Source organism: Macaca nemestrina, chromosome 2, assembly GCF_043159975.1.
Source record: "Macaca nemestrina isolate mMacNem1 chromosome 2, mMacNem.hap1, whole genome shotgun sequence".
Lineage (NCBI taxonomy): Eukaryota > Metazoa > Chordata > Mammalia > Primates > Cercopithecidae > Macaca > Macaca nemestrina.
The window spans coordinates 171043159-171069809 of NC_092126.1; the positions used below are offsets into that span (position 1 = coordinate 171043159).

Sequence of the window (26651 nt, forward strand, 5' to 3'; positions counted from 1 at the left end):
CTCGATACTTCAGATATACTTGTTCACCATGTATAGGTGTACATATGTCATATTTTAATGGCCATCTATTTTGAAACACTATTAAATTACAAATAAAATTAAAGCCACTTAATTTTTAAGCCATTTAAAAATTAAATTTTTAAAAAACAAAATAAGCGTCAGGCAAGGTGACTTATGCTTGTAATCCCAGCACTTTGGGAGGCCAAGAAGGGTGGATCACCTGAGGTTAGGAGTTCGAGACCAGCCTGGCCAACATGGTGAAACCCCGCCTCTACTAAAAATACAAAAAAAAATGTAGCTAGGCGTGGTGACTTGTGCCTGTAATCCCAGCTACTTGGGAAGCTGAGGCAGGAGAATTGCTTGAACCTGGGAGGCAGACGTTGCAGTGAGCCGAGGTCGCGCCACTGTCCTCCAACCTGGGCAACAAGACGAAACTCTGTCTCAAAATAAATAAATATATATATATACACACACACACACACACACACACACACACATATATATATATATATATAGAGAGAGAGAGAGAGAGAGAGAATAAGCTATTTTGTTCTTAAAATAAAACTTAAACCACATCTTCTTTCTGCCTTTTCTTTTTCTTAAAAAAAGCAACTCTTTGTATAGACAGGTTAATTTAGGCCCAACATGGTAAAAACAAATTCTTTCCATCTTATTCCAAGTTTAGACCCAGGCAAACTTTCTAATAACCAAGTTGTTAAAAGCCTTAATTAATGGAATCACTGCTTCCCAATTTCCAAATCATGCTACTAAGCTGCTGTTTAACTAGAAGCAAAGGCTCTGTGGCTCTGTGGCTCTGTGGCTCTGTGGCTCTGTGGCTCTGTGGCTCTGCTCTGCATTCATATATGGGAATGTTCACAATTCAATATGCCCTGTGAGGTGTGTCTAGCATGCTTCATAATTCCAGTAAGTCTGTGCAGCCCACACTCAAACCGCCAAGTGGTTTTCTCCTGATGATCACAGCCCTGAAGCCATGCATTCCTCTTGGACTTCCCCAGGGCGTCTTCTGTGTCATACTCATCTGGTGGTTAGAGCTCAAAAACTTCTTTGCAGGAGGAAATCTCAGGGTAGCAAGTTCCGTTCAGATATTACATTGTAGGCATCTTATTACTCCTTTCAGCTGGATCCAACTTCAGACCGTCATTCGATTTCCACTGTTACTACCAGGATCACTACCTATGTCTCAGCTCAGAGAACTTCTAGGCCCGGGGAGCCTTGAGTTATCTCTCTGAAGTTCTCTGCTCACTTGAGAAAGCAACATCTTTTTTTGCTCAATTCTCCAGATTTTATTTTTGATTTCACGCTGCATTTTAGTCCAAAAAGTTCCCAGGCCTCTTCCCTGGTGTCCTGGGCTGCTTCTCACAGCCTGAGCTGGTTACACCATTCTTCACTGGTTACACCCAGTGACAGTTTTTTTTTGGCCGATCTCTTTTCAGGTCAGATGACATATAGGGTGACTGCACGTCCTGGTTTTCCTGTAACCATATCAGTTTATACCTGGTGTTCTCTTATAATTATTAAAAGTGTTCCTCTTTCACTCTCACAATCCTGGTTTGGATAATAATGAAAAGGATACTCAAGTTGATGTCTTCTTTGCAACCCAGCAACGGAGTCAATTCTATGAATTTTTTATTGCTTTCAGTTGCTTTTAAACATTCTTTATGTTTTTAAAAATGTGTGAACCTCCCCAACATATATGTCAAGGATATTAGTTATCTATTGCTACATGATAAACTACCCCCAAACTTAAAGCAGCAATAGACATTTACTATTTCACACAGTTTCTGTAGGTGAAGAATTTGGGAGCAGCATAACTGAGTGGTTCTGTCTTGGGGTCTCACATGAGGTTGCAGTTGAGAAGTTCATTAGGGCTGTAGTCACCCAAAGCCTGGAATGGAGCTGGGGAATGTGTTTCTGAGATCACCTACTCATGAGGAAGACAAGTCGGGGCTGGCTGTTGCCAGGAAGCCTCATTTCCTTAACACATGGAGCTCTCCAAGGAGCTACTTGAGTGTTTTCACAGGATGGCAGTTGGCTTTCCTCAGAGCAAGTTATCCAAGAAAGGAGAAGCAGAACTCACAATGTCTTTTATGACCTATGCTCAGAAATCACACGATGTCATTTCACAGTATCTGATTGGTTACTTGGCACATATTTGAAACGACCACGGAGTAAAAAATATCTCATTGTATTCTTTGAGAAGAAAAACTATTCCCTGCAAGGATGAGATAATAGCAACACTAAGTGTGAACCTTATAGGTACAGCAATTTACAGATATGTATATGTATATATATGTGTGTACATATCTGCACACACAAATACATACATATTTGCTTGTGTGTTTGTATGTGTATATACATATTTACAGATATGTATGTATCTGTAAACATATATATTTGCTTGTGTGTGTAGATAGATATAGCTATAAATATAAATGTAAATATATTTAAGTAATGCTGAACTTTGGGTGAGTTTAAAGAAATAAAATACAAATACCTAGGCATAGTCAGAGATTTTCACATTTATATTTAACAGTTATCAATGTTTGCTTAATCATTGAGTTTCCTTTTCTGACTAAACTAGAAAACAGTTCTCTGCTTACTCCGAAATGCTGTCTTGAATACAAAGCTTATGAGTTTGCATTTATTTGTTATATCATTCACTCATTCAACAAATTGTAATTGGGAGTTTACCACCTGCTAATCAAACTGTGCTAGATGGTAAGGACATAGTCCTTACCTTCAAAATGCTTAATGTTTAGAGTAGAGGAACAGACTAGAAATGATACATGTTAAAAAGTGAAACCCATAGGTTCTTACAGAGGTATAGAGAGGGGCACCAAATTCAGTCTGGTTGGAGAGAAGCCAGAAAATTATTCTAAGTTTTATGACATGACATTTGAGTAGAGTCTTGAAGGGTAAATAAAAATTTACAGGCAGATCCAGGGTGAAGAAGAAGGAGCTTTCAAGATGGAAGGAATATTATAACCATGAATGCCAAGATGTGAGAGAGGAGGTGTCTTAGGAATGGTGAGAGAGCTGGTCTGAAGAGTAGGCGTGCAACAGTGTAGGGAAGCCAACAAGATACAAGTGGAATAGATCATGGGAGGGCTTGTGAGCCTCATTAAGATGCTGAAATGTAACTTGAGGACAATGAGAAAAATGTTGAAGAATTTGCAGCAGGAATGAAACACTGATATTTTAGGAAATTTATAGTGATGGCCACTGGAGGATGGATTAGAGAGGATCAGTCTGCTGGTTGGAAGACCAACTGAAAGACTACTGCAGCCGTAGAGTTGATAGCAAACAGGAGACACAAAGTGCACATATTGCCCTGGCTTCTGATTTCATGACAAACTGGCATGGCAATACTTAATACTTAACAGGTAAATCTACTATTTTTCAGTAATTTCTGTTTGTGTTAGGTGCTTAGCTCCTTTGTCTGACCCTTGAGTTCCTTCTGACCCTGGAGTACAGTGTTGTGATCCTAACTCACTACAGCCTCAAACTCTTGGGCTCAAGCAATCCTTCCACCTCAGCGTCCCTTGTGGCTGGAACAACAGATGCATGCCATCTATGTTGTTTTGATAGCCTTTTGCCTTAGGCTGGAAGTTAAGAGTTTATGACTGCTCTTGTGCAGGTATTATTTCCTCCACCATTAACTGAGTATTAGCATTGTGGTAGGCACATTTCATTCATTAAAAATAACTATTTGCAGTCAAGTTCAAAGGAATGGAAAGTAGAATAGTGGTTACCAGGGGCTAAGGAAAAGGGAGAACAGGAAGTTATTGTTTCGTGGGTAACAAGTTTCAGTTTGAGATAATGGAAAAGTTCTAGAGATGGATAGTGGTTGTGATTGCACACAGTGTGAATGTAGGCTGGGCACGGTGACTCACACCTGTAATCCCAGCACTTTGGGAGGCTGAGGCAGGGGGACACCTGAGGTCAGAAGTTCGAGACCAGCCTGGCCAACATGGTGAAACACCGTCTCTACTAAAAATACAAAAAAAAATTAGCCAGGCATGGTGGTACATGCCTGTAATCCCAGCTACTCAGGAGACTGAAGCAGGAGAATCACTTGAACCCAGGAGGTGGAGGTTTCAGTGAGCTGAGATAGTGCCACTGCACTCCAGCTTGGGTGACAGAATGACACTCCATCTCAAATTAAAAAAAAAAAGAGATTTAATTTTGATTATTTACAGTGCTATGTCTTCTGTTTCCACTCTTATTATTTAGTACATAGAGGCTAAAGAGACTCCCTGGTTCAAAAGCAGTGTCGAGTTTTTTTCTTCTTTTCTTTCCCTCTTTAAAGTGATAATTCATAGTTGGGTTGGCTTCTAGGGTTTTTCCATCTTTTTTTTAAATGTATTTGATTGACATGCACTTAAAATTCTTGTACCTTTACTATATACCAGAATGATAAGGAGGATGAAAAATAATGTAAGAATAATCCATGTTCTCAGAAGCTAAAGATCTGCTTAGAAGAACACGAACCTGTGCGTGAAGTACAAAAAGATCAGATGAGTGATGCTCTACAGAATTGCTTCTCAGAGAAGAGGGAGCTGTCTGGGTTGCAGCATCTGGGAAAACCCTGTGGAGGAGGTGATGCAGGACCTGGACCCTGATGAATAAGCTGAATCTGGACACATGTAGCAAGGACCTATGGAGAAAGGGCCAAAGAAGTAACATGGTCCCAGCTTCCGGCCACTGAAAAACACTGCGTGCTCCTGCCTTTCCCCCATCACACTAGTTGTTCCTCTTTCATGTCCTTTACTCTTTTTCTTCCTCTACCAGTCCCTAAGTAATTTATTCGAGCCTTAGGCTTTAAATCAGGGGTGTCCAATCTTTTGGCTTCTCTGGGCCACACTGGAAGAAGATGAATTGTCTTGGGCTACACATAAAATACACTAATGAGAGCTGATAAGCTAAAAACAAACAACAAACAAACAAACCAAACTCATAATGTTTTAAGAAAGTTTACAAATTGTGTTGGGCTACATTGAAAGCCATCCTGGGCTGCGGGTGGCCCATGGGCCATGGGTTGGACAAGCTTGCTTCAAATAGCCTCTCAAATTTATAATTCCAGCCTCAGTCCTCCTCAAAGTCCAGTCTCATGTATCTAACTGCTTGCTTGACATCTGTATCAGAGTGTCTGACAGGAATTTCAAACAAAATGTTTGATTCTTTCTGCCCCAAACTGCTCCTGTCACCACTGTCTTCAGAATATATATACCAAATCGAGTGACTTTTCTGCACTTACCGTGCTACAGCACATTGGTTCGATAGACTGTAACTTCCACTTGTACCACTGCATTACCTTCCTCAGCAGTTGGTTAACTGTTGTCATTCTTGCCACCATACTCTATTCTCCAGGCAGCATTCCTAGCATTCCTTTTCAGTCACATATCAAGCTTTGCTACATCCTTGCTTAAAATCCGCCAACATCGCTCTTCTGGAACACGCTTGTCAAATAGCCCTGGTGTCAGTGCCTGTGCACTCACCGTTCCCTCTACTCTGAATGTTCTTCCCCTCTCCCAATACTTGAGTGACTTGCTTTCCATTCTCACTTAAAATCCTTTTATTTGGATAAAGGTATCTAAAATAGCCTCTTCCCCTTCATCAACTTTTACTCCTTTCCTTTAAAAAAAAAATATTATTTTAAGTACATATGTAGTTTTAGGTATATTTGTTTTTATTTTTATTGTCTGTTTCCCACCATTGTAATGTAAGCTCCCTGGGGTCAGGGAATGTTCATTGGTGGATCCTTATTGAGTAGAATAGTGCCTTGCATTGAGTAAATATTTGTCAAATGAATGAGCTGCCATCCTGTCGGTTCACACTTTCTTATGTAAGGTGATATTCTAAGTGATGTGGTCAAGACTTGCCATGCAAGGTCAGTACAGTGAACCGACCACTGAAGGATAGGGCAATCCTAGCAAGACTGGTGCAGGGCTGAGATTGGGACTGGGAAAATGAGATACAGCACTTGTCTGTCAGACAAGAGTATCTGGAACTCTTGGGGACTCTAGAGCCAAAAGGACATCCAAGCAAGATCTTACAGGTGACACACGGTTGCTGCCATGGCAAGCCTCTTTCAGTGGAAAGCCTGCTCAAGGAATTGAAGAGGCAGATTCTCCAACAGAAATGAACTCTGTGCATACGGGCTGCAGCCATAGTCAGCACTGAAATTTTACGTGCAGAGAAAGTTGGCAGCACTGCTGTGGAGAGTATAATATTTATCTTTTCCAATGGGCTGTGAACTTCTAGTGGGGAGAGGCTGCTGGTTCTACCATCTCCAGCCCCCAAACTCCCACAAGTCTATCTCCTTACCAACCTATATATGCTTCCCTGCCAAAGGAACGGAGCCCTGCTGGGGTTACCTGCCGTGGCACCTCTTACCTTCCTGACTGTTCTACGTTATGCCCATTTAGAGAGGCGGCCAAAGGGGATGCTGGGATCATCTGGGTACACGTACCTCTTTCAGTGTGTGATCTAGCACAATGCAGGCAGAGGTGGGGCTGATCTTTAGAGGATCCAACTAAATTCATGGAGGAGTTTTGGGCTTATTTGAGTTACCTTGGGGAGATATTCATATTATCTTGTCCACGATTTGCACCCCTGGGGAAAAGCAGTGTATTTGGGTAGAGGCCCAGGCTTACGCTTACAACTTGTCTGCTGGGGATCTTGAACAATACACTGTGGGGAGCCACATCCATGCTTAGCAATGACCATTACTGGAACTATCAACAGGGCCAGGTTGACCTAAGAAAAATCATATGGTGACTTGTTTAGTGGAGGGAATGAAACAATATACCACTAAGCCTGTGAACTATAATAATAAAAAAAAAAGAAATAAGAACAGGATTGAAATTCAGCTTTGTTTCAGGGGTGCCTTTGTGGAGACCCTAAGAATATATACTAACATTGATCTCAGTATTGATGCTGGCCAAATTGTACTAGAGACACACTTTATTAGCCAGTCAGTATCTGACAGAAGAAGAACATTATAGAAATTGGCTTTAGGACTCTACATGCCTATTAATGACATATTTGATGTGGCTTTCGGGGTATTCAATAATAGAGATGGGGCTCTATTGGCTGAAGGGCTGAAATGGCTGAAATGACCCAGAATGGCAAAAAATGGGATAGACAGCCAGCCCAAATGATAGCAGTCACTGTAAAGAGTCCCCTGCAATCTCAGGGTCACCCAGAAAGACTCTTCACTGCAGACCAAACAGGCTCAATAGCAAATCTGCAGGCAACGGTTGCTGCTCCAAGTGTGAGAAGTCAGGACACTGGAGCAAGGACTGTGCCAGCCAAGGAAGCCCACCCAGACCCTTTCCTCACTGCAAGCAGGAGGGCCATTGGAAAAGGAATTGCCCTCAGCTCTGAAGGGAGAGGAGGAAAGCCGGTGCCGTAATGGCCATAACTGAGGACTGAAGGGGCTTGAGGTCCCTGGCAGCTCCCATAAAAGGCATGGTCATCACAATTGAGGAGACTCTTGACATGACAGGTTAGAATATCCTTGAATTCATTCTTTTGATGGTGTCAAGAGCCTGGACACCAGCTGGGGTCAAGGTCCCACCAACACCTGGAAACCCCCCAGCTCACTGGTATCACCTGGGCTGCAGCAGCACCCTGCATTCATAGTCATCCTCGGCTTTCTGACCTGGCAACTGATTTCTTTAGTCTGTCCTACATGGCAAATACTGAGAAAGAGAAGAATTCTTTTTTCATTCTGAAGGACACAAATCCTGCCTAAGACTGAACATTTGATAGAGTTCTGCAAATAGAAAAGAAAAACATAGCAGCATCCTCAGTGTGAGTATCTGTGCCTCTGCCACAAAGATGTGATAAAATGGCTCAGTGAATTTTCTTGCTGGGGATACTGATGATCACAGAGCAGGAGAGGTGGTTTCCCTCCAAAATCACACTGAAGAGCCTGTTGCTTTCCCTCCTTTTCTTTTTATTCTTGTTTCTTCTTAAGCAAATGCTTTTTTTTTGAGCAATAGAACAATATTTTGAATTCAGTTCAGTAACATCCCTGAGAGTTACTCTGTGCAAGAGAATCAACAGTATGTGACAGAAACCCTGGTTTCTCTAGCGTGCCTGGCACAATGTGTTACCCTGAGCCTTGGTCCCAGGTCGCTGAACTCTTGCATTAGTGTGGGTCTGACCAGTTAGCACGCTCCTTTTTGGATGCCTTCTTACATTCACTCCAGCTTTCATCAGATAACTATCCCCACCCTAGTTTCTCTAAAGCAGTTCTGGTTTGTGCATTCTTTCCTTTCCTCCCCACAAATTACTACAAAACCAATGTCAGGTAGTTTCCTGTCAATTAATTCCCAAATTAGCATTTCTAAAGTCTACTTTAAAATTTTCTTCCTTTTATCTTTTTCTGACTCAACATTAATGTCTTCCTTTCAGATATCACTAACCCCCACCGCCCCCATCCCTGCCCAACCCCTAGCACTAATTGGTTAATTGTTTCTTTCTTAGATTGCAGAAAAATAGAAATATCTAAATGGGGGACTCAGAAAATACAGAGCTCTTAAATAACAGACTTGGAATTGAGAATCATTACAAGCCATTAATCATTATAGGCCTCACCGGAAATGAATGCATGAGAATTTTTCATTGCTCTTATTAGGTATGTGCCTACCAGACTTCTTCAGGAGGATTTTCTGAAGCCCCAGGTAAGGGTTTGGGCACTGAGATGAAAACAAACATGAGAAGCCCCACTTTGCCAGTGTGTGTGTATGTATCTGTGTGTGAGAAGAGACTGGGAAAAGGCGCTGGGTGTGGGATGGGGACTAATGGAGGTGGTGGAGTGTTAGGTCCTCTCTGATGTGTGTGTTTAGTGCGCCATCTGGTGACTGAAGCTCACAGAAGGAAGAAAGCCTGAGGTCCTAGGAAGACAGGCACAACTCAGGGTTGGGATGGCTCCTCAGGGTCAACTCTAGGTTGCTAAAGTGGCTGTTTTTCAGCTTTACCAGCGCACAGGTGACAAATGTTGTGCACATCATGGAGAGGTTTGTGTAAGTCATGACTTATTCAAGAAAAATAATAAAGGACTTTAAGGACCTATTGAGAAAAGCAAAAAGTACTGTTACACAATTATTCCAGACAGTAGGACTCTGAAAGTATAAGTACTCTGGTTGAACAAATAAATGAAACTCTTCTATGAACATGGGAAATGCAAAAAGGAATTGAAGGAAGAGAAAAAACTGAAGGCATGGGTAGAAAATGAAAGAGAGAGGCAGGATAGCATCACATTTTGTAGGCTGTTCTAAACCTGGGTTCACATTTCAGAGCTCCTGCTTACCGTTTATGGGACAATAGGCAATTTATTTAAACTCACCAAGCCTCAGTTCGCTCATCTATAAAATGAGGATCATTCTATTTACTTCCTAAGGATACTGTGAGGGTTAAATAAAAGAATTCACAAAAATACTAAGCCCAAAGCTTCACATGAAAATGCTCCATAAAGGGTAGTTGTTATAAGCAGAGAGAAGAGAAAAGGAAATGAAAAGACAGAAGGGAGAAAGCCCAGTAAGGATAGGGTAGGATGCATTAGGAAATTATGAGAAAGGAAGTAACATCTAGGACCCTCCAACTTAGCACAAGGCCAGGTTGGTTAGCCCAACAGGTGAATGCCATGAAGGCTGCAATCTATGACTCCAGTGGACAGAGGGTCTCTGCCTGAAGTCCACTTTCGTTATTGTCCTCACAAGTGTCTGAGAGAATGCCACAGCAGGGCCAGCCATCGTTCTTGGTACCCCTGGGAGTTTAAGGTGTGGCCTGGCAGCTCTACAGTTAACCTCTATACAGGACTTTCTCAGTTCCATGCTCGTAGCTTATGTGAAAAAATGTCAAATGTGACCAGGGCCAGATGGGGCTGATCAAGGCATAACAACTAGGGATGAAGTTTGATCCAGTGAAGGTCGCTATTAGCATGACTGAGCTTGCAAGGAGGTTTCTGAGAACCCTGGCTTGCCACCGTTGGTGGCAGTTAATAGTGGCCTGGAAGGTCAGCTCGCCCAGCATGGCCAGAAGAAATATCCATGTAACCTGAGGTCCCTTCCTTCTCCACTGACAGAATCCTCATGGCAGACTCAGGAGGTAGAAGCTCAAAGCTGCCTCACCCTCCCTTCTGGCTACTTCTACGGATTGCCTGAAGCCCTTCAGACATCTAAAGTCTCTGCAGAGGAACATATTGCACTACACACACACACACACACACACACACACACACACACACACACACACAAAATCAATGACTCGGGACCTCCAAGGAAGCCCTTAGTCTACCATCTGCAGCCAGGGCTTTGAAGCTAGAGATCATAATGCCCATTCCCTGATGTAATAGTCAACTGCAATCTCGACTCGCAGCCATTGCCTGCATTTCTAACCTTTTACCAGCTTCCTTCCATGCCGAGGAGAAACTAGGACCAAGAACACAGTAATATGATCCCCAATTAGCATAAAATAAAAACAACCTAGTCATGTTTTCCATAGGGTTTTCCAACCTCAAACTAAAAGCACAAAACAGGGAGAAAGATATAAAAATATACACATGGGACTATAAATACATATATACGGTCTGTGTCTGCACAGTCAAGCACCCTGACCCAAATGAGTATCTGTCTCTAAGAAAAGCATGTAGCCTGATGCAGAAATCTGAGAATTTTCTCCTTCCAAAGTGCAGTGTAAGAACAGACTGGAAGAGGAGGTACCCCGATGACTTGGTTTGGAAGGGGTTAAGTCACCAGTCATCCTATTCTAGAGTGATTTATGATGATGTGTGGAGTTTCAAAACTTTCCCCCACCCCAAAGAACAGCCCTCTCCCTCCTCACTGAGTCCACTCCGAACGTGCTGAAATGGGAAGGAGGCGGTGTTTTGCTGATCTGTTAAATTCTTAGTGAAGTTTCCTTGATTTCCAGTGGCTGCTGTTGTTTGAGTTTGGTTTGGAGCAAAACTGAGGTAGTCCTAACATTTCTGGGACTGAATCCAGGCAAGAGAAAGAAGAAAAAGAAGAAGAAAAAGAGGAGGAAAAAGGTAGGGAGAAATAAAGGGAGGAGAGAAGCATAGGGAAAGAAAAAAGTCCTTTTTCGACATCACATTCCTGTGTTTTCCCTCAGCCTGGAAAACATATTAATCCCAGTGCTTTTACGCCCGGAAACAAAGAGACTAAGCCAGACTGTGGGGGAAAGGGAGATAAGAAGGATCCTGGAACTTTAAAGAGGGAAAGAGTGAGATTCAGAAATCGCCGGGACTGGACTTTAAGGGACATCCTGTGTCGGCACAAGGGACTGGCACACACAGACACACAAGACCAAGGAGAAACTGCAGACAAATGGAGATACAAAGACTTATAAGGACAGCTCCTTTCACCTCATCCTACTTGTCCAGAAGGTAAAAAGACACAGCCAGAAAGAAAAGGAACCGGCTCAGCTCTCAGATCAGGACGGGCTGTGGATCTGTGGCGGTACTCTGAAAGCTGGAGCTACAGCACACCCCTTTTGTATTGCTCACCCTCGGAAAAGAGAGAGGGCTGGGAGGAAAAGTAGTTCATCTAGGAAACTGTCCTGGGAACCAAACTTCTGATTTCTTTTGCAACCCTCTGCTTTCCATCTCTATGAGCCACCATGTAAGTGTGTAATCCTTTCTGTCTTTGGTGTGTTTATTTGTTCCTTTGTCGCTTATTTTGAAGGAATGAAATGTGAATGTTGTCATAATTAATATGCCAGTTTGCATTTTCTTTGGAGCATCCAGAGCCTTAGTTGAAACAGTGCAAGCATGCTGACTGGGAAACTGAATTGGATTTCCTGCTTAATGTAACTGTCTGTGTTAAACACTAACAAATTATAGGGGCTTGAAAGTAACAGAATCTCATCCCATTTTCCATCTCCTGACCTCCCTCCTTCTTCTCTAACCACCCTTTTCCCCTCCCCTTGGCTGAAATGCAGAAAAAGAAAATGACCAGCTCTGTTTCCAGTTAAATAATTTTCTTCCTTTTTTCCCCCTCCCCTTTGTCTTATGACCTCGGTGCATCGCAAAGTGGATTACACAATGACATGGAGAATGGGACCCCGTTTCACTATGCTGTTGGCCATGTGGCTCGTGTGTGGATCAGAACCCCACCCCCACGCCACGATCAGAGACAGCCATGGAGGGCGGAAAGTGCCTTTGGTTTCTCCGGACAGCAGTAGGCCAGCTCGGTTTCTGAGGCACACTGGGAGGTCTCGTGGAATTGAGAGATCCACTCTGGAACAACCAAACCTTCAGCCTCTCCAGAGAAGGAGGAGTGTGCCCGTGTTGAGACTAGCTCGCGCAACGGAGCCGCCAGCCCGCGTGGACGTCAATGGGGCCCCCATGAGACCTGAGCAAAGACCAGCGGCCAGGAGCTCTCCGCGTGAGATGATCAGAGATGAGGGGTCCTCAGCTCGGTCAAGAATGTTGCGTTTCCCTTCGGGATCCAGCTCTCCCAACATCCTTGCCAGCTTTGCAGGGAAGAACAGAGTGTGGGTCATCTCAGCCCCTCATGCCTCGGAAGGCTACTACCGCCTCATGATGAGCCTGCTGAAGGACGATGTGTACTGTGAGCTGGCGGAGAGGCATATCCAACAGATTGTGCTCTTCCACCAGGCAGGCGAGGAAGGAGGCAAGGTGAGAAGGATCACCAGTGAGGGCCAGATCCTGGAGCAGCCCCTGGACCCCAGCCTCATCCCTAAGCTGATGAGCTTCCTGAAGCTGGAGAAGGGCAAGTTTGGCATGGTGCTGCTGAAGAAGACGCTGCAGGTGGAGGAGCGCTACCCATACCCCGTTAGGCTGGAAGCCATGTACGAGGTCATCGACCAAGGCCCCATCCGTAGGATCGAGAAGATCAGGCAGAAGGGCTTTGTCCAGAAATGTAAGGCAGCTGGTGTAGAGGGCCAGGTGGTGGAGGAGGGGAATGATGGTGGAGGTGGAGCAGGAAGGCCGAGCCTGGGCAGCGAGAAGAGGAAAGAGGATCCCAGGAGAGCACAAGTCCCACCAACCAGAGAGAGTCGGGTGAAGGTCCTGAGAAAACTGGCCGCCACTACACCAGCTTTGCTCCCACCTCCCTCAACCCCCAGGGCCACCACCCTTCCTCCTGCTCCAGCCACAACAGTTACTCGGTCCACATCCGGGGCGGTAACAGTTGCTGCAAGACCTATGACCACCACTGCCTTTCCCACCACGCAGAGGCCCTGGACCCCCTCACCCTCCCACAGGCCTCCTACAACCACTGAGGTGACCACTGCCAGGAGACCCTCAGTTTCAGAGAATCTTTACCCTCCATCCCGGAAGGATCAGCACAGGGAGAGGCCACAGACAACCAGGAGACCCAGCAAGGCCACCGGCTTGGAGAGCTTCACAGATGCCCCTCCCACCACCATTTCAGAGCCCAGCACGAGGGCTGCTGGTCCAGGCCGTTTCCGGGACAACCGCATGGACAGGCGGGAACATGGCCATAGAGACCCAAATGTGGTGCCAGGTCCTCCCAAGCCAGCAAAGGAGAAACCTCCCAAAAAGAAGGCCCAGGACAAAATTCTTAGTAATGAGTATGAGGAGAAGTATGACCTCAGCCGGCCTACTGCCTCTCAGCTGGAGGAGGAGCTGCAGGTGGGGAATGTTCCCCTTAAAAAAGCAAAGGAGTCTAAAAAGCATGAAAAGCTTGAGAAACCCGAGAAGGAGAAGAAAAAAAAGATGAAGAATGAGAATGCAGACAAGTTACTTAAGAGTGAAAAGCAAATGAAGAAGTCTGAGAAAAAGAGCAAGCAAGAGAAAGAGAAGAGCAAGAAGAAAAAAGGAGGTAAAACAGAACAGGATGGCTATCAGAAACCCACCAACAAACACTTCACGCAGAGTCCCAAGAAGTCAGTGGCCGACCTGCTGGGGTCCTTTGAAGGCAAACGAAGGCTCCTTGTAAGTAGCCTTCTCCTTGGCGTTGTTCTATGGGCTGAGGCAGGGCATGTTAATGTCTGTCTTATTAGTTATATAAAAATCATATTGCTAGATGCCAGATTGTGGCTGAACCTGTACTGTGTCAAGAAGCTCAGAAGTCTGGCAAAAGAGGGCAGCAGGCCAATAGCTCCTTCTGGTTTAGTGCCCTACGAAGTTCTGCTCACACAACTCATGGCCCTGTAGCACAAAGTCAATGGCTGGGGGACCCTACACATGAGCCCAGGAGAACACCTGTAGTCAGCTTCTTCCAGACCTGTAGGGACCCTTCCCCCATTTCTACCACTCTCTTCCAAGGGATATTTCTGGACAGAGCTCCCTTTTACCAAGCCCCAAGGATGAAAAGAATGATGAAATTCCTAAAAGGAAGTGCATTGACTTCAGTCACATCTTATTAAAAGGGTTTCTGTCTGTCTGACTTAGGAACTAGAATCGTCTATGGGACAATAGCAGAGGTCCCCTCTTTCCCTAATTAGGTCTATATCAACACTGGAGTGCTCAAAAAAAAGACAGCTTGGGTGGGGAGTGGGGATGACTGGGAGTAGGGAAGGGTCCTTGTTAGTGTGACCCTCATGGATCCTTTTAAAATGAGCTATCAGAAATCTTCTCCCCTTAAAGCCTACCTCTCCCATCGCTGTCCAACTACTAGGAAGAGCCAAAGGGTGGAATGTGAGGAACTGAGTTAATTGCTTCAATTTCCGCTACTCTAGAAATACACCTGAATTTGAAATCTAGATGTCAGTTTCTCCGGGGGCTCTGTAAAATGTGTATGCGTATGTGCATGTGCCTGTGCACCAGTGTGTGAAAAAGGAGACAAGCTGTCCCTACTTGCCCTTGGTCTGTGGTTCTGAGTGCCACTCGTGTTGAGTAAGTCACAGATGCATCTCAGCAACCCTCTCTTTTGGCCATCACTTGCCACCACCAAATGAGGGCTTTGGGCAGGAATGAGCCAAATAAAAGGGCAGATTTTATCAGTGATGTGCAAATGGCTCCTTCTCCTCTTCATGTCTTCTCTTTCCCTCTTACTGCCCCTCCAAAATTTCTACCCCTGGCTCTTAAGGCTAGCTTTTTACTCCAGGCTGTCAAGGAGGAAAAGGATATTGTTGCCATTAATTCTGGGTAAAAGATCAATAAATTGATGTTGGGTAGCGTGAGTCAGGAATGATTTTTTCAGATGCCTGGGTGAGAGAATCAACTCATGCCGTTGAGGGCAGCACCCATCCTCCTGAAGGCACAAGGTGACTGCACACCCTGCATTTCCCTACCAAAAGAAACAGGCTCTCTTTTCTCAAGGCATTTCTTAGAGAATCTTTTAGGTTTTCCAAGCTAGCCTAAATTTTGGTTAATGATCTGGGCAGAGGAACTCTGGTGCCCATTTATCATATGTTGTTTCAGAAAGTTTAAATGTACATTTGAAATATTACTCAGAGCAAAGTTCTTTGTGATGTTTATCACGAGTGGGACATAGCGCAAATTCTCTTAGCTGTTTACATGGATAGTAGGTCTGTGTATGAGAGCAAAACCTAGCTCTGGTTGATTCTAGGGATTTATTTGTATGCCTCTGTGTGTTTTGTTATATATTTTCTGTATATTGGTGCAATATCTAACCAGAGCCTTAACGTGTCTATATAAACTTAGGTTATCAGGTGATAGGCCGCTTGGATATTCTCAGTGTACATATATTTAAATGGGAATGTTCCCATTAGAACAAAAAAGAAATCAGATTTCAGAGTAAAACTCTACCTGACACTTGAATGTCTGTTAGGGAGCCCCTGGGGGCAAACTGCTCTCTTTGGGGCATGGGAAAGCGTTAGTGGTTTGCTCCAATGCTCTCCTCCTGAGTATCTACAACTTTATCCAACCCATTAAAATACATCACCCAACTCTGTTCATTTAGCCAACAGGGCAGGCAAAATGTTCCTCATGGTCTGGTTTAAAAAAAGAAAATCACGGGTAAAATGTCAGGATTGTAATTGTGCACCCGTCTGGCAAATATTTCCCATTGCCGCCAGCTTGTGAGTCAAAAGAAAGGGGTTTTCATAGTGTATTCCTGATATTAGTCATACTTTTCATTTCTCCCTCCTTCTCCCCACTCCTTTAGTAGGGGATCTGAAAGCCCAGCTGGGCCATTCCTGCTTTTAATGGTATCCCTGCTTATAAATTTCTAGCAAATGAAACTCAAATGACAGCTTCTGCTGATGTCATGTGAGGCAAAACAGAAACCAGCTGGAATTGCTCCTGGCAGTGTTGGTTCTTTGGGCTAGTGAGAGAACCAGGTTTGTTATTAGAAAGAAAATACTAACAGAAGGCTTTTCAGACTTTTGATCCTATGTGCGCCCAGCTGATGATCATATCAGAAATGTGTCTTCTGAAGAGCTAATGATGTCTAAAGTAAGAATGGATTAGAAAAGACCAAATGAAATAAAGATGATACCAAAGCAAAAGATGGAGAGAAAAGAAGTTTTCACCAGAGAGGAGACCAATGGGTGAAAAACATTGTTGGTGCGGTTTAGCCTTTTCCACTCACTTTTCCCATCAAACTTGGCTAATGTTACTCAGGAACCTCAGTGATTCAATTACTATTCATTAAGGCTTAGCACTCTCAAGCTATTTAAGTATGGCTGAGAACAGCTACCTCCAACTGGCCTTAACTTAACCCAGTAAACTCAAACTGAAAGCAGGTTGACATTCCATGAAATTTTGTGCAGGACTTTCAGCTCATCTTCTCAGCTTTTCAGTAACCTGGTACTTAACTACCATTTATTGTAAACCCTTAGTGCTTTGTCCTTATTTATACCATCATTCTTTAGATGTGGACATATCACATAACTGCTACTTAACAATTACAGAAACACTAACAGCAATGGTGTAGGTCCCAGGTGGATGGCTTCCTAGAGGCCTTCACAGGAGCTGCAGGTGGAGCCGGGTGTCCTATTTTTAGACTAGTGTTCACTCTTTCAAACCTCCTGCCTCTAAACCTGTTGATGAAGAAGGGCACATCCTGCAAGGTACTTTGCCAAGACTGTGTGGTTTAATTCTCAAAACAATCCCTCAGTGAATGATTTATTAACCCCTTTCTACACATGAGAAAACAGAACCCAAGATATATAGCTAATATGTGGTGAAGTCAAAATTAGAACTCAGATCTGTTTGAGTTGAAAGCTCAAATTCAGGCCAATCTCCCTTTCTGATTTCTTTTGAATATGAACTTCCTGTGGGACATGCCATAAAGTGAAGGGGAAACTGAGGAATGATCTTGCCAGTTAATAAATATGAATTTAAAAAGTTAATACATATGAATACAAATAAATTTAAAACTTCATTTTCAACCTTGAGTCACCCAGATAAGTGGTAAAGGATTGCTAAGCACAAATGTGGAGTTTCTGCCTTTAATACACAGCTAGTCCTCTGCACTCAATTCTCTGGCTTTCCAGACAGTCAGTCAAAAACAATAGATTGGATTCCAGTTAACCTAATCCTTCAAACTGCTTGGTGTCAGTTTGAGGTTGAAGATAGTGAGAGTATAGGTAAGCTTATCACCAAAGCATTGCGCTATGGGGAGTATAGCTGACAAGCCATCATTCTGCGCTCTGAGATCTATTCACTTGTCAATGAACAAGGGACCTCAAATGCTGACTTGAATGAATTCAAGTTCAAGTTTAAGAATTCTTTGAGGCCGGGCGCGGTGGCTCAAGCCTGTAATCCCAGCACTTTGGGAGGCCGAGGCGGGCGGATCACGAGGTCAGGAGATCGAGACCATCCTGGCTAACACGGTGAAACCCCGTCTCTACTAAAAATACAAAAAGAAATTAGCCGGGCGCGGTGGCGGGCGCCTGTAGTCCCAGCTACTGTGGAGGCTGAGGCAGGAGAATAGCGTGAACCCGGGAGGCGGAGCTTGCAGTGAGCCGAGATCGCGCCACTGCACTCCAGCCTGGGCGACAGAGCAAGGATCCGTCTCAAAAAAAAAAAAAAAAGAATTATTTGGTGACCGAATCTCCTGTAATTCAGGTGGGTTAGTATTTCCAACCTTACTTCAGACATCTGTGTATTGGGACAACAATCAACTTATTTGGTTTAATTTTGGGAAAGGATTTAAGGTTTCCTGCTGTACTAAGGCAGACTATTAGCTTGAAAGTTATTTTTCAGAATCCTGTAAAAACAAAACAAAACAAAAGACTCTAGTGTTTTGAGCCTAACACAGTATTTTGAATAATCTGAGACTTAAAATACCTTCCCTCTAGCTTTCTTCCATTGCTGTTTGCTCTCTTTACTTATGCAAACAGGCTTCCTTATCCTCTGAGGCTCATTGAGCCAAGACACCAGTTGGAACAGAAGCATGAAAAAGAAATACAACACAGTTTTAATTCATGATACATGCCCTGATTTATTACCATCAAACTGGAAAGAGGCCAAGTGACAGAAAATAGTGTTTACTGAGGAGCTCTAAGCTGCTCTTTTTAGGAAGAGGGGACTGGAAATGGTTCCCATTTTAAACACTGTCTGAAATACTGCCAAACTAGAAAGTGAATGGGATGGAGATGTCAAAACATAGGGAAAGAGTCCCTGAAATGGGTTCAGATGGTCAGTCTTCCCTAAAAGTTGCAAACTTGAGGAGCAGACTAAACGTAAGAGTGTTTTTACCAACTGGTAAGGTTGTAGCCTGCATCTAGACACTCACAACAACCAGGGGACCCCTTTGTTCCTGAGTCCCTCTCCTCTCCTCTGACTGGGGTGATCTATACAACCTGAGGAGTACTGGCCAGCATTTATGCCCCCACCATCTGCAGGACGGTAATAGAGTCTGAGGAACTTACATTCTGCCTGGGGAGATGCGACCGTTATATAGTGAATTAAGGAAATACTTAAATTCCAAGTGGGCGGGGCAGACAATAAGAGCAGTAATTAAAAGGAAGAAGTGATAGAAAAGACTTTTCTGTGTGCTAGAAAAGACTTTAAGGAGGACAGTACATTGAAAGAAAGAATCAGATTTAGAGAAGGGAGGGGGCAGGTTTCTGAGGTAGGAGGAGTGACACGGGCAAAGACAGAGGAGGGATTGTGAGTGAATTATTCAGAGGCAACATACCTGTGTGTGCTTGGGGAACACATATTTATTTATTAAGAATAAATCAACCTGTAATAAGTTCATGTTATGTACTTATAAAGATATACAGATATATTTACTTTTGCTCAGATCTCACAACCTGATGAGGTTGGCAGGAAAATTGTTTCATTGTAACGACAATGCTGAGCTTCAGAAGATTAAGTGGATTTATTCAGGCTACAAGCTAGCCAGGGGCCGAACTAGGACCGAAATGACAACCCCCTGACTTTGACTGCAGTTATTCTTTCTCTGTGCCTCTCTGCCCAAGATTCCTTTCGTTTCCTAATTTAGACTGGGTCTGGCTCTAGGGGGTAAAGAGGTCAGGTAAGGGAGGTATAGGAGGACATTAGCAAAAGAGAGCCCGGGATCAGAACGTGGAGGGCGGGAAGTTAGGGAATGAGTCCTGCAAAACTAATGTCACCCCCCCTGGTGGTTAAAGGCATTCTTGGGCAAAGGGTCTGCAGTGAAAGTAAATATCAGAGGCTCTTATTTATTTAAATGAGATTCCCACGGGGTATCCATGGCCTCTCATTACTACATATAGAGCCATGTGGGAGAATCTACCACATAAGGGAGGATAAGGTTCTGTGTGATTACATGCTGTCTGATATTCTTAATATACACAAGGAGGAGAAGACTAGAGGAGGGTTGAGGACTCAAAATCCTGTCATACCATGGTCTGTCCACAGATTGTAAGGGTCTATGGCAAAGTATGGGATGAATGAAACGGAATCTATGTATGAATTTGAAGTTACAGAAACAGGTAATTTTCTGTCATCTAGCATCTAAGCAGCTTTGCCCTAGAAACTCCTCTAAATATATTCTAAATATGTGCTTATCCTTAATTTAGAATAGAGAGTCCAAAACCATTAACAGTAAGTCCCTTTCTCTTACCTTTGTTTTTACTGTTTTGTGTTTTTACTTAAACATTCATTTTATTTATTTCAGAATAGTGTGTTTTTGAGCACAAAACAGTCAGAAAAAAAGACCTAAAATATACCAACTTAAAATAAAACTTCGGTATCTGGGCTCCCATTGAAATCTGAAGAAATATTTTCAGATGCCATAAAGCTAATTAAAAACAAACCAAGTAACTAAAAATACCATCACCACATCTTTTTGTAGCTGCCTTAAATCTTGTTTTAAAGCTAAGTGTGAATCAATGAATATATCTGGAGAAATTTTGTTTTTCCCCTTGAAAAATTGTTGTTCCTAAAACAAACATTTCCTACCCAGAATATCCATATGAGCAGGCATAGAAACACAGGAAAAATAAACTAAAGCATGTCTATTTAGAATTAATTGTGATCTGAAGAACAAAACAAAACAAAAACTTCATCCCAGAAAACCTTTGTTAATGTTCCATTCAAAGGCGATTGAACACGTTTAATTTCCTTGAGGGAGAGTATTTTGTCATGCGGAGAGAATTCTTAGAAGGGAAAGCCTGCAGGCAGCAATACAGACGTCTCTGATAGAGAAAAATAAACAGCAGGATCAAGCTGAGACCAGATTTATTAACCATTTTTGATAAAATATTTGGAAGAGGTACACAGCCTGGTGACTTGCCCTCTGAAAAATGCCAATAGTCATAAACTTCAGAAATATTTTATAAGGTTAGGTGGATAAATAGAAAATTGGTTGATAAATTTGAATTTAGTCAAATGCAAGAAAATTGGCTGATACATTTGTATTTAGTCAAATGCAAAAGTTTTTTACAGAAAAATGATTTATAGAGGCTTGCTTCTGAGCTTAGTGATGACGCAACAAAGGGCAAATAGGCAGCGTTCATTGCAGACATCAGCCTGGTGATCTATTTGGGATCAAAGATCTCAACAAAGACCTGGTCATCATCACAATAAAATTTCACATCCTCTCACCTCCAAGGTGAGCAGCACTATGCCCACTAGCCTGTGGAGTGTGGAACACAGTTCTAGCTTCAGCTCAAGAAGACCTGGTAAAATTGGAGAAGGCTCAGGGAAGGGCAACTAAATTAATCAAGAGAGTGGAGAAGCTTTTGTATTAGGTTAGATAAAAATAGTGAGACATTCTCAGAGAAAAGATTCAAAAGGACCTCTTAAAAATAGGGTTATCCTCACTGTATCCAAAATAAATTACATTTTCTCAGATTCCCGGTGACTAAAGTATTTCTTTTGATTGCTTTGTCTTTCCTCTTTTTCCTTTTCCCCAGGAAACAAGGGTCACAGAATGAGGATGAAAGACAGAGGGGTAGGTGAAAAATACCAGGTCTGAACTAAAGAGAAGGCTAAACTTAGAGTAAAAGACATCCTGTTGGAAAACTGCAATATCAAAAGACAAACACCACCAACTCTGTGCGGGCTGAATGTGACAATGAATACATTCTATGTGACAAAACGTAGGCCTGAAAGTCATCATAAAACCTTTCTGCAAGGTTTTCTAATAAAAGTTCTAAAGTTTCATAGTGCCCAGGACCTGGCTATGAAACTCTCTTAACCCTGTGAAATGTGAATAATAGTAGTAACCATTGAATTAACCAATATCTAATCAGCCAATAAGAATAATGAAGATCAAAATTAGGGAAGGAAAATAACATTTATTGAACAATTACTGCGTGCCAAGTATTCCTGTAATGTTCACAGCAGTCTTGCAAAATAAGTATTCCTTTGCAGAGTTCACAAATGAGAAAACTGAGGCACATGGAGAATAGTAATGGAGGTAAATAATGGAAGTGAGTAGAAAACTCTAAGCTGTCTTGGAGACAAGAAGAGGCCTTTTCAAATGGCCCTTTTGGGCCATAATTATGCTAACTGTTCAGCAGAATATCTGTAGCGTAGATGCAGTCACTACCAGCCCTCTCTTCCAAATCATCTCTTTGGGTTTTGCCCCAGTGTGAAACTATCACTATAAATTAGTATTTGTTTGTCTTCACCCACCTCCAGCTGATCACTGCTCCCAAGGCTGAGAACAATATGTATGTGCAACAACGTGATGAATATCTGGAAAGTTTCTGCAAGATGGCCACCAGGAAAATCTCTGTGATCACCATCTTCGGCCCTGTCAACAACAGCACCATGAAAATCGACCACTTTCAGCTAGGTTCTCTTAAACATTTTAATTATATTATTGTTTTTCTCATATCTAAGGTGGGACAAACTTTATGGGCGAGGTACATGGGGGATCCAAAAGAAAATGCGGATGTTCAGAGGGCTCTTTGGTTGTGATAACACAGGTCAGTTTGCCTGCTTATTTAAATAGCCATTCCAGGATGGTTCTGGTTTAAGTTTTCAGCACTGTAAAAAAGGAAAACATGCAAACACTCCGTTGTCTGAAAGTCAGTAAGGTGGAAGAAAATGGGAAAAGTAATACAGTGTGGGAGAGAATCAGAGAGACATTCAGACACTTTTTCTGGGTACTGAGTCTCCTGGCCTGTGCCAGCCCCATCTGATCTTCCTGCAGACTCTGCTGCAGGTGACTCATCACAGATGGGACTTGCCAGACGCTTGGAAGTACTTGACTCTGGCAAGCCTGAGGAAGGAATTAACCAGAACTGAGAGAAGCTGTTAAGATAAATGAAAAGTCACTGAAAATATGGACTGAACTGCACCCAAGTCGTTTGGGAGAGCAGAAGAATTTGGCTGAATTTAGAGTTTTCACAATTTTACATATTAATAGTACATGTGAGACTCATTAGGCGTACAGCCCAGTGTTGGGCAGCTGAGATCTAACTCATTGCAGTTCTCATGGGAATGTTGTAAGATTTACTGTGATTAGTTAAGCCGCATAGTCAGAAGCCCAAAATATGACCCACCCAGTTTATTTTATAATTATTGCATCTCTGGGGCTTTATTTTTTAAAAAGCTTTTTTTCTTATATGTATTTTCTACTGTTTTGTTGTTGTTCATGGTTTAACTACAAAAAAAAATCCCTTAGAGTAATCCTTTATATTCCATTGTTTGCATATTCTGCATGGTTGCCATAAAATATATTTCATCTAAAAGCACCTGAAAGAATATAAAATATATTTTAGTAATATATAATATTTGTTAGTCAACATTTAACTTCAGTACACATAACATTATCGCACAGATTTTTCTGACATGCAATTTTGGTGTAATTGAAGACATATCAGTTATACTATGTCACGATAATGTCAACTTGATTTGAATATGGTCTAGCTTTCTAAGTCATATTTTTTTTATTGTGGTAAGTACACTTAACGTGAAATCTTTCCTCTTAATACATTTTTAAGTGCACAATACAGTACGGATAACTATAGGTACAATATTGTATAGCAGATCTCTAGAGCTGATTCAGGGTTAAGTATCAGTTATGCATTCTTTACTTTAAATAGCCCACCTTCCTCTGAGACGGCTACAAAGGAAAAATAAATAGCATCCTTTCCAATGTTCCACCATAAATGATTGTGGATTGATGATTCATTTTTGGACATTTATCCTGCACCGTATGTATAATTTAGAGGGAGAACAAGCAAAAAAGGAATTCTCTTAACCAAAACAGCAACAATAATGATCATACGAACAAAAGACAAAAAATGAATTCTGGAGACAGACAGATTTAAATCCAGGGTCACAATTTCTTGGGCAAGCTACTCCTAAGTCTTAGTTTAGAAGATAGTCATATCTATTTCACAGGATTAAATAAGATAATATACAGAAATGCTGGTCAGGTAACAGGCACTATTATGTGGTCATCCTCTGCATCACCATTTGATCTGGTAGTTATCTGGAGATCAATGAGCTGTCACACTTGTCACTAGAGCACCTATAATGGCAAAACACTTGTTATTGCTTTGTGCTGATTGCAGAATGTTGACACACGAACCCTCACAACAGCTCATCCAGATCAGGCTGCATTATTATTCTTGGTGATAAAACTGACGCCCAAGAGACTAATACTACAAAGCCACATGTTTATTGGCTAACTAGGATTCAACCATTTGTTTCCTGGATTTTTCAAATAATAGCATGAGGGCAGTGAGCTTAATTACACTCCAGATGTCCAGAAAGGAAGTAAGTATTCAATCCAGCCAGAGACTGGTGTTGGCTAGTGATGAAAGCCCTCACAAACCAGGTGTTCCCAATGTCAAATGTGTTACCTACCATCCCTTCCACAAAGTGTTCTCATTCCTCATTTCAGAGAAGTTTGGAAAAACCATTACATCTTCCACCTCAACTTCTATACGGTCCCATTATAAGCATCTGGTACTGCCTTGGCAAATTTTTAGCATAATCCTACTGTTTTCAAGACATCTGGATCGAATATGAACTGTAGAGGGGGCTGCGGGGTTTTTTTTTTTTTTTTCTGCCTCATTGGAAATCAGGTATTATGATTTGGGCATTTTCCTCACTGAATGGCAGCCTGGACCTGATTTGGGCAGGGGGATCTTTTACTTTGCTTCTCATCTAATTCCTGGAAGGCCTCTCTCTCCCTGTGTCATGTCCCAGGTTACCCTTATGGGAAAGGCTGTAGCACTTTCAGCCAAGACTGGGAGTCAGCCATGGGAAAATAAGAATTGGCATGAGCCATGGACTCAGTGAACCAAAAAACTCCAGCCTTGACTGACTTTCAGCTGGAAATCCATCAGATGGCCTTACTTTTCCTTACAAATAAATCAAGCTCTGCCTACTATTCCAGACTTTTACTGGGCCTTGAAAGCAGGGGCACACATCCAACTACAGTGTAGGCCGTACTCACCAGCTGGTCCATCTTGCTAAAAGTATTTGGATATCACCGATGAACCTACAAAAGCCAAGAAACTTACCTTAAGATTTTAGGCTTTCATGTAAATAAAGTTATTTATGCTTGAGCGAATTCCAGTGCCTATCTGGTTTTGCCAGCACAGTGTATATTGCATGTGGGATTTACAATGGCCTAACACATAAAGGCATTCTTTCTTGTTAGTGGTATTTAAAATGTCAGTCTAGGATAGGAATGTTGGGTGTGTTTGTTAAGTGAATGGATTACAGACAAATTTTGTCAGATAGGAAAAACTTGCTGGCTAAAGGCACTTCATTGCAGAATGAAAAAAAAAGTAGGGGGGAACGCACAGCAAGTGTGCTTCTTTCTTAGCAATATTTAGAGATGAAAAATATTTTGACATTGGCATTTTATCACCAAATTTTAAGAGCTAGAATGCACAGGACATTCAATAGGGCAAGGGAAGTTTTTTGATAGCTTCCTTCAAAGAAGGGAGAGTTTGAGGGTAATCAAGAGAGGTGGCAAAGTTCATGGAGGTGGAATATGGCAACAAGGAGAGAGAAAATGTTGATTTCTTACTAAGGACTTCATAAGTGAATTTTTAAAATGAGAATGGTAGGCCGGGTGGGCTGGCTCATGCTTGTAATCCCAGTACTTTGGGAGGCCGACATGGGCGGATCACTTGAGGCCAGGAGTTCGGGACCAGCCTGGCCAATATGATGAAATCTCACCTCTACTAAAAATACAAAAATTAGCTGGACATGGTGGCAGATGCCTGTAATTCCAGCTATCTGAGGGGTTGAGGCAGGAGAATTGATTGAACCTGGGAGGCAGAGGTTGCAGTGAGCCAAGATTACACCAGTACACTCTAACCTGGGTGACAAAGTGAGACTCTGTCTCAAAATAAATAGATAAATAAATCAATAAATAAACAAAATGAGAATGATGGTATACAAATCAGTCTAAAATACCCCTTCTGTCTGATCCTGTTGAAGAGAATTGTTCTTTCTGGAGAAGCCTCACAGTCATCAGGATCCATAACAATTCAGAAATGCTGCTTTGCCTCTGGGGCAGTCCTGAAAAATTGACCTTCTGCCCCCAACTTCTCCTTTCATCAGTGGTGACAGTGCCTGGCAACTGCCTTCTCTAGACCCTGCAACACTGAGCTGGGAGGAGAGGCTGGATGAGTGCTCAGACTTCCACACAGTGGCCATGTGTTCCCCTCTGCTTTGATAAGTCTTTACTTATCAATCATTCTGTGCCCTAGAGACTAGAGAGCCTGTCACCTAACCTACTCAGTCTTCTTAGTCCACTGCCGTTGCTGCCTCCAACATCAAGCATATCAGTGTCAAGACCAATCCCTGACATTCCAAGGGGGAAAAGTGCCTGATATGTCAAATGTACAAAACAAGGGTTTGAAGAATGTAGTGGAGGGATTGGCTCTTCCAATTGTAGTCATCAGGTAAGGTATTGAAAATGTCAGAAAATTTTGAAAAGTAGGTTGATTTAATGGAGGGACCTTGAAAAATGAGTAGGTGTTGTTGTTGTTTGATAGGGTAATGACTTGATCAAGGTATTTTTGTTTTTGTTTAATTTTTCAAAGAAATGATACTTTTTAAAAATTTTTCAAAGTCAAAGCTATATAAAAAGGTGTATACAGACAAGTCTTGTATCCTTCCTGACCCCTTTACCCTGCTACTCCCTGCACCCACAGGTAATCATTTTTGTAATTCCTTATTTATTCATTTAGTGCTTTTTTAGACAAATACAAAGAATACCTATATATTTTTTCTTTTTATACAAAATATAGCATATTATATATACCGTTCCACACCTTGCTTTTTTCAC

General features: G+C 42.4%; 1 protein-coding gene across 3 annotated transcripts in view; it reads left to right on the forward strand.

Moving 5' to 3' along the window:
* The first annotated feature begins 10721 nt into the window (after positions 1–10721).
* The window catches only part of LOC105470397 (coiled-coil domain containing 80), a 36142-nt gene continuing 20212 nt past the window's right edge, over positions 10722–26651 (forward strand). Inside the window, exons 1-3 of one of the 3 annotated variants that reach the window (XM_011722353.3) lie at positions 10722–11669; positions 12081–13969; positions 22025–22181. In XM_011722353.3, coding sequence (XP_011720655.2) covers positions 12092–13969; positions 22025–22181 — 2035 coding nt within the window. In that variant the 5' untranslated portion in view covers positions 10722–11669; positions 12081–12091. The remainder of the gene's footprint in view (positions 11670–12080; positions 13970–22024; positions 22182–26651) is intronic. The other 2 variants (XM_011722354.2, XM_011722355.2) reach the window with 2 other exon arrangements.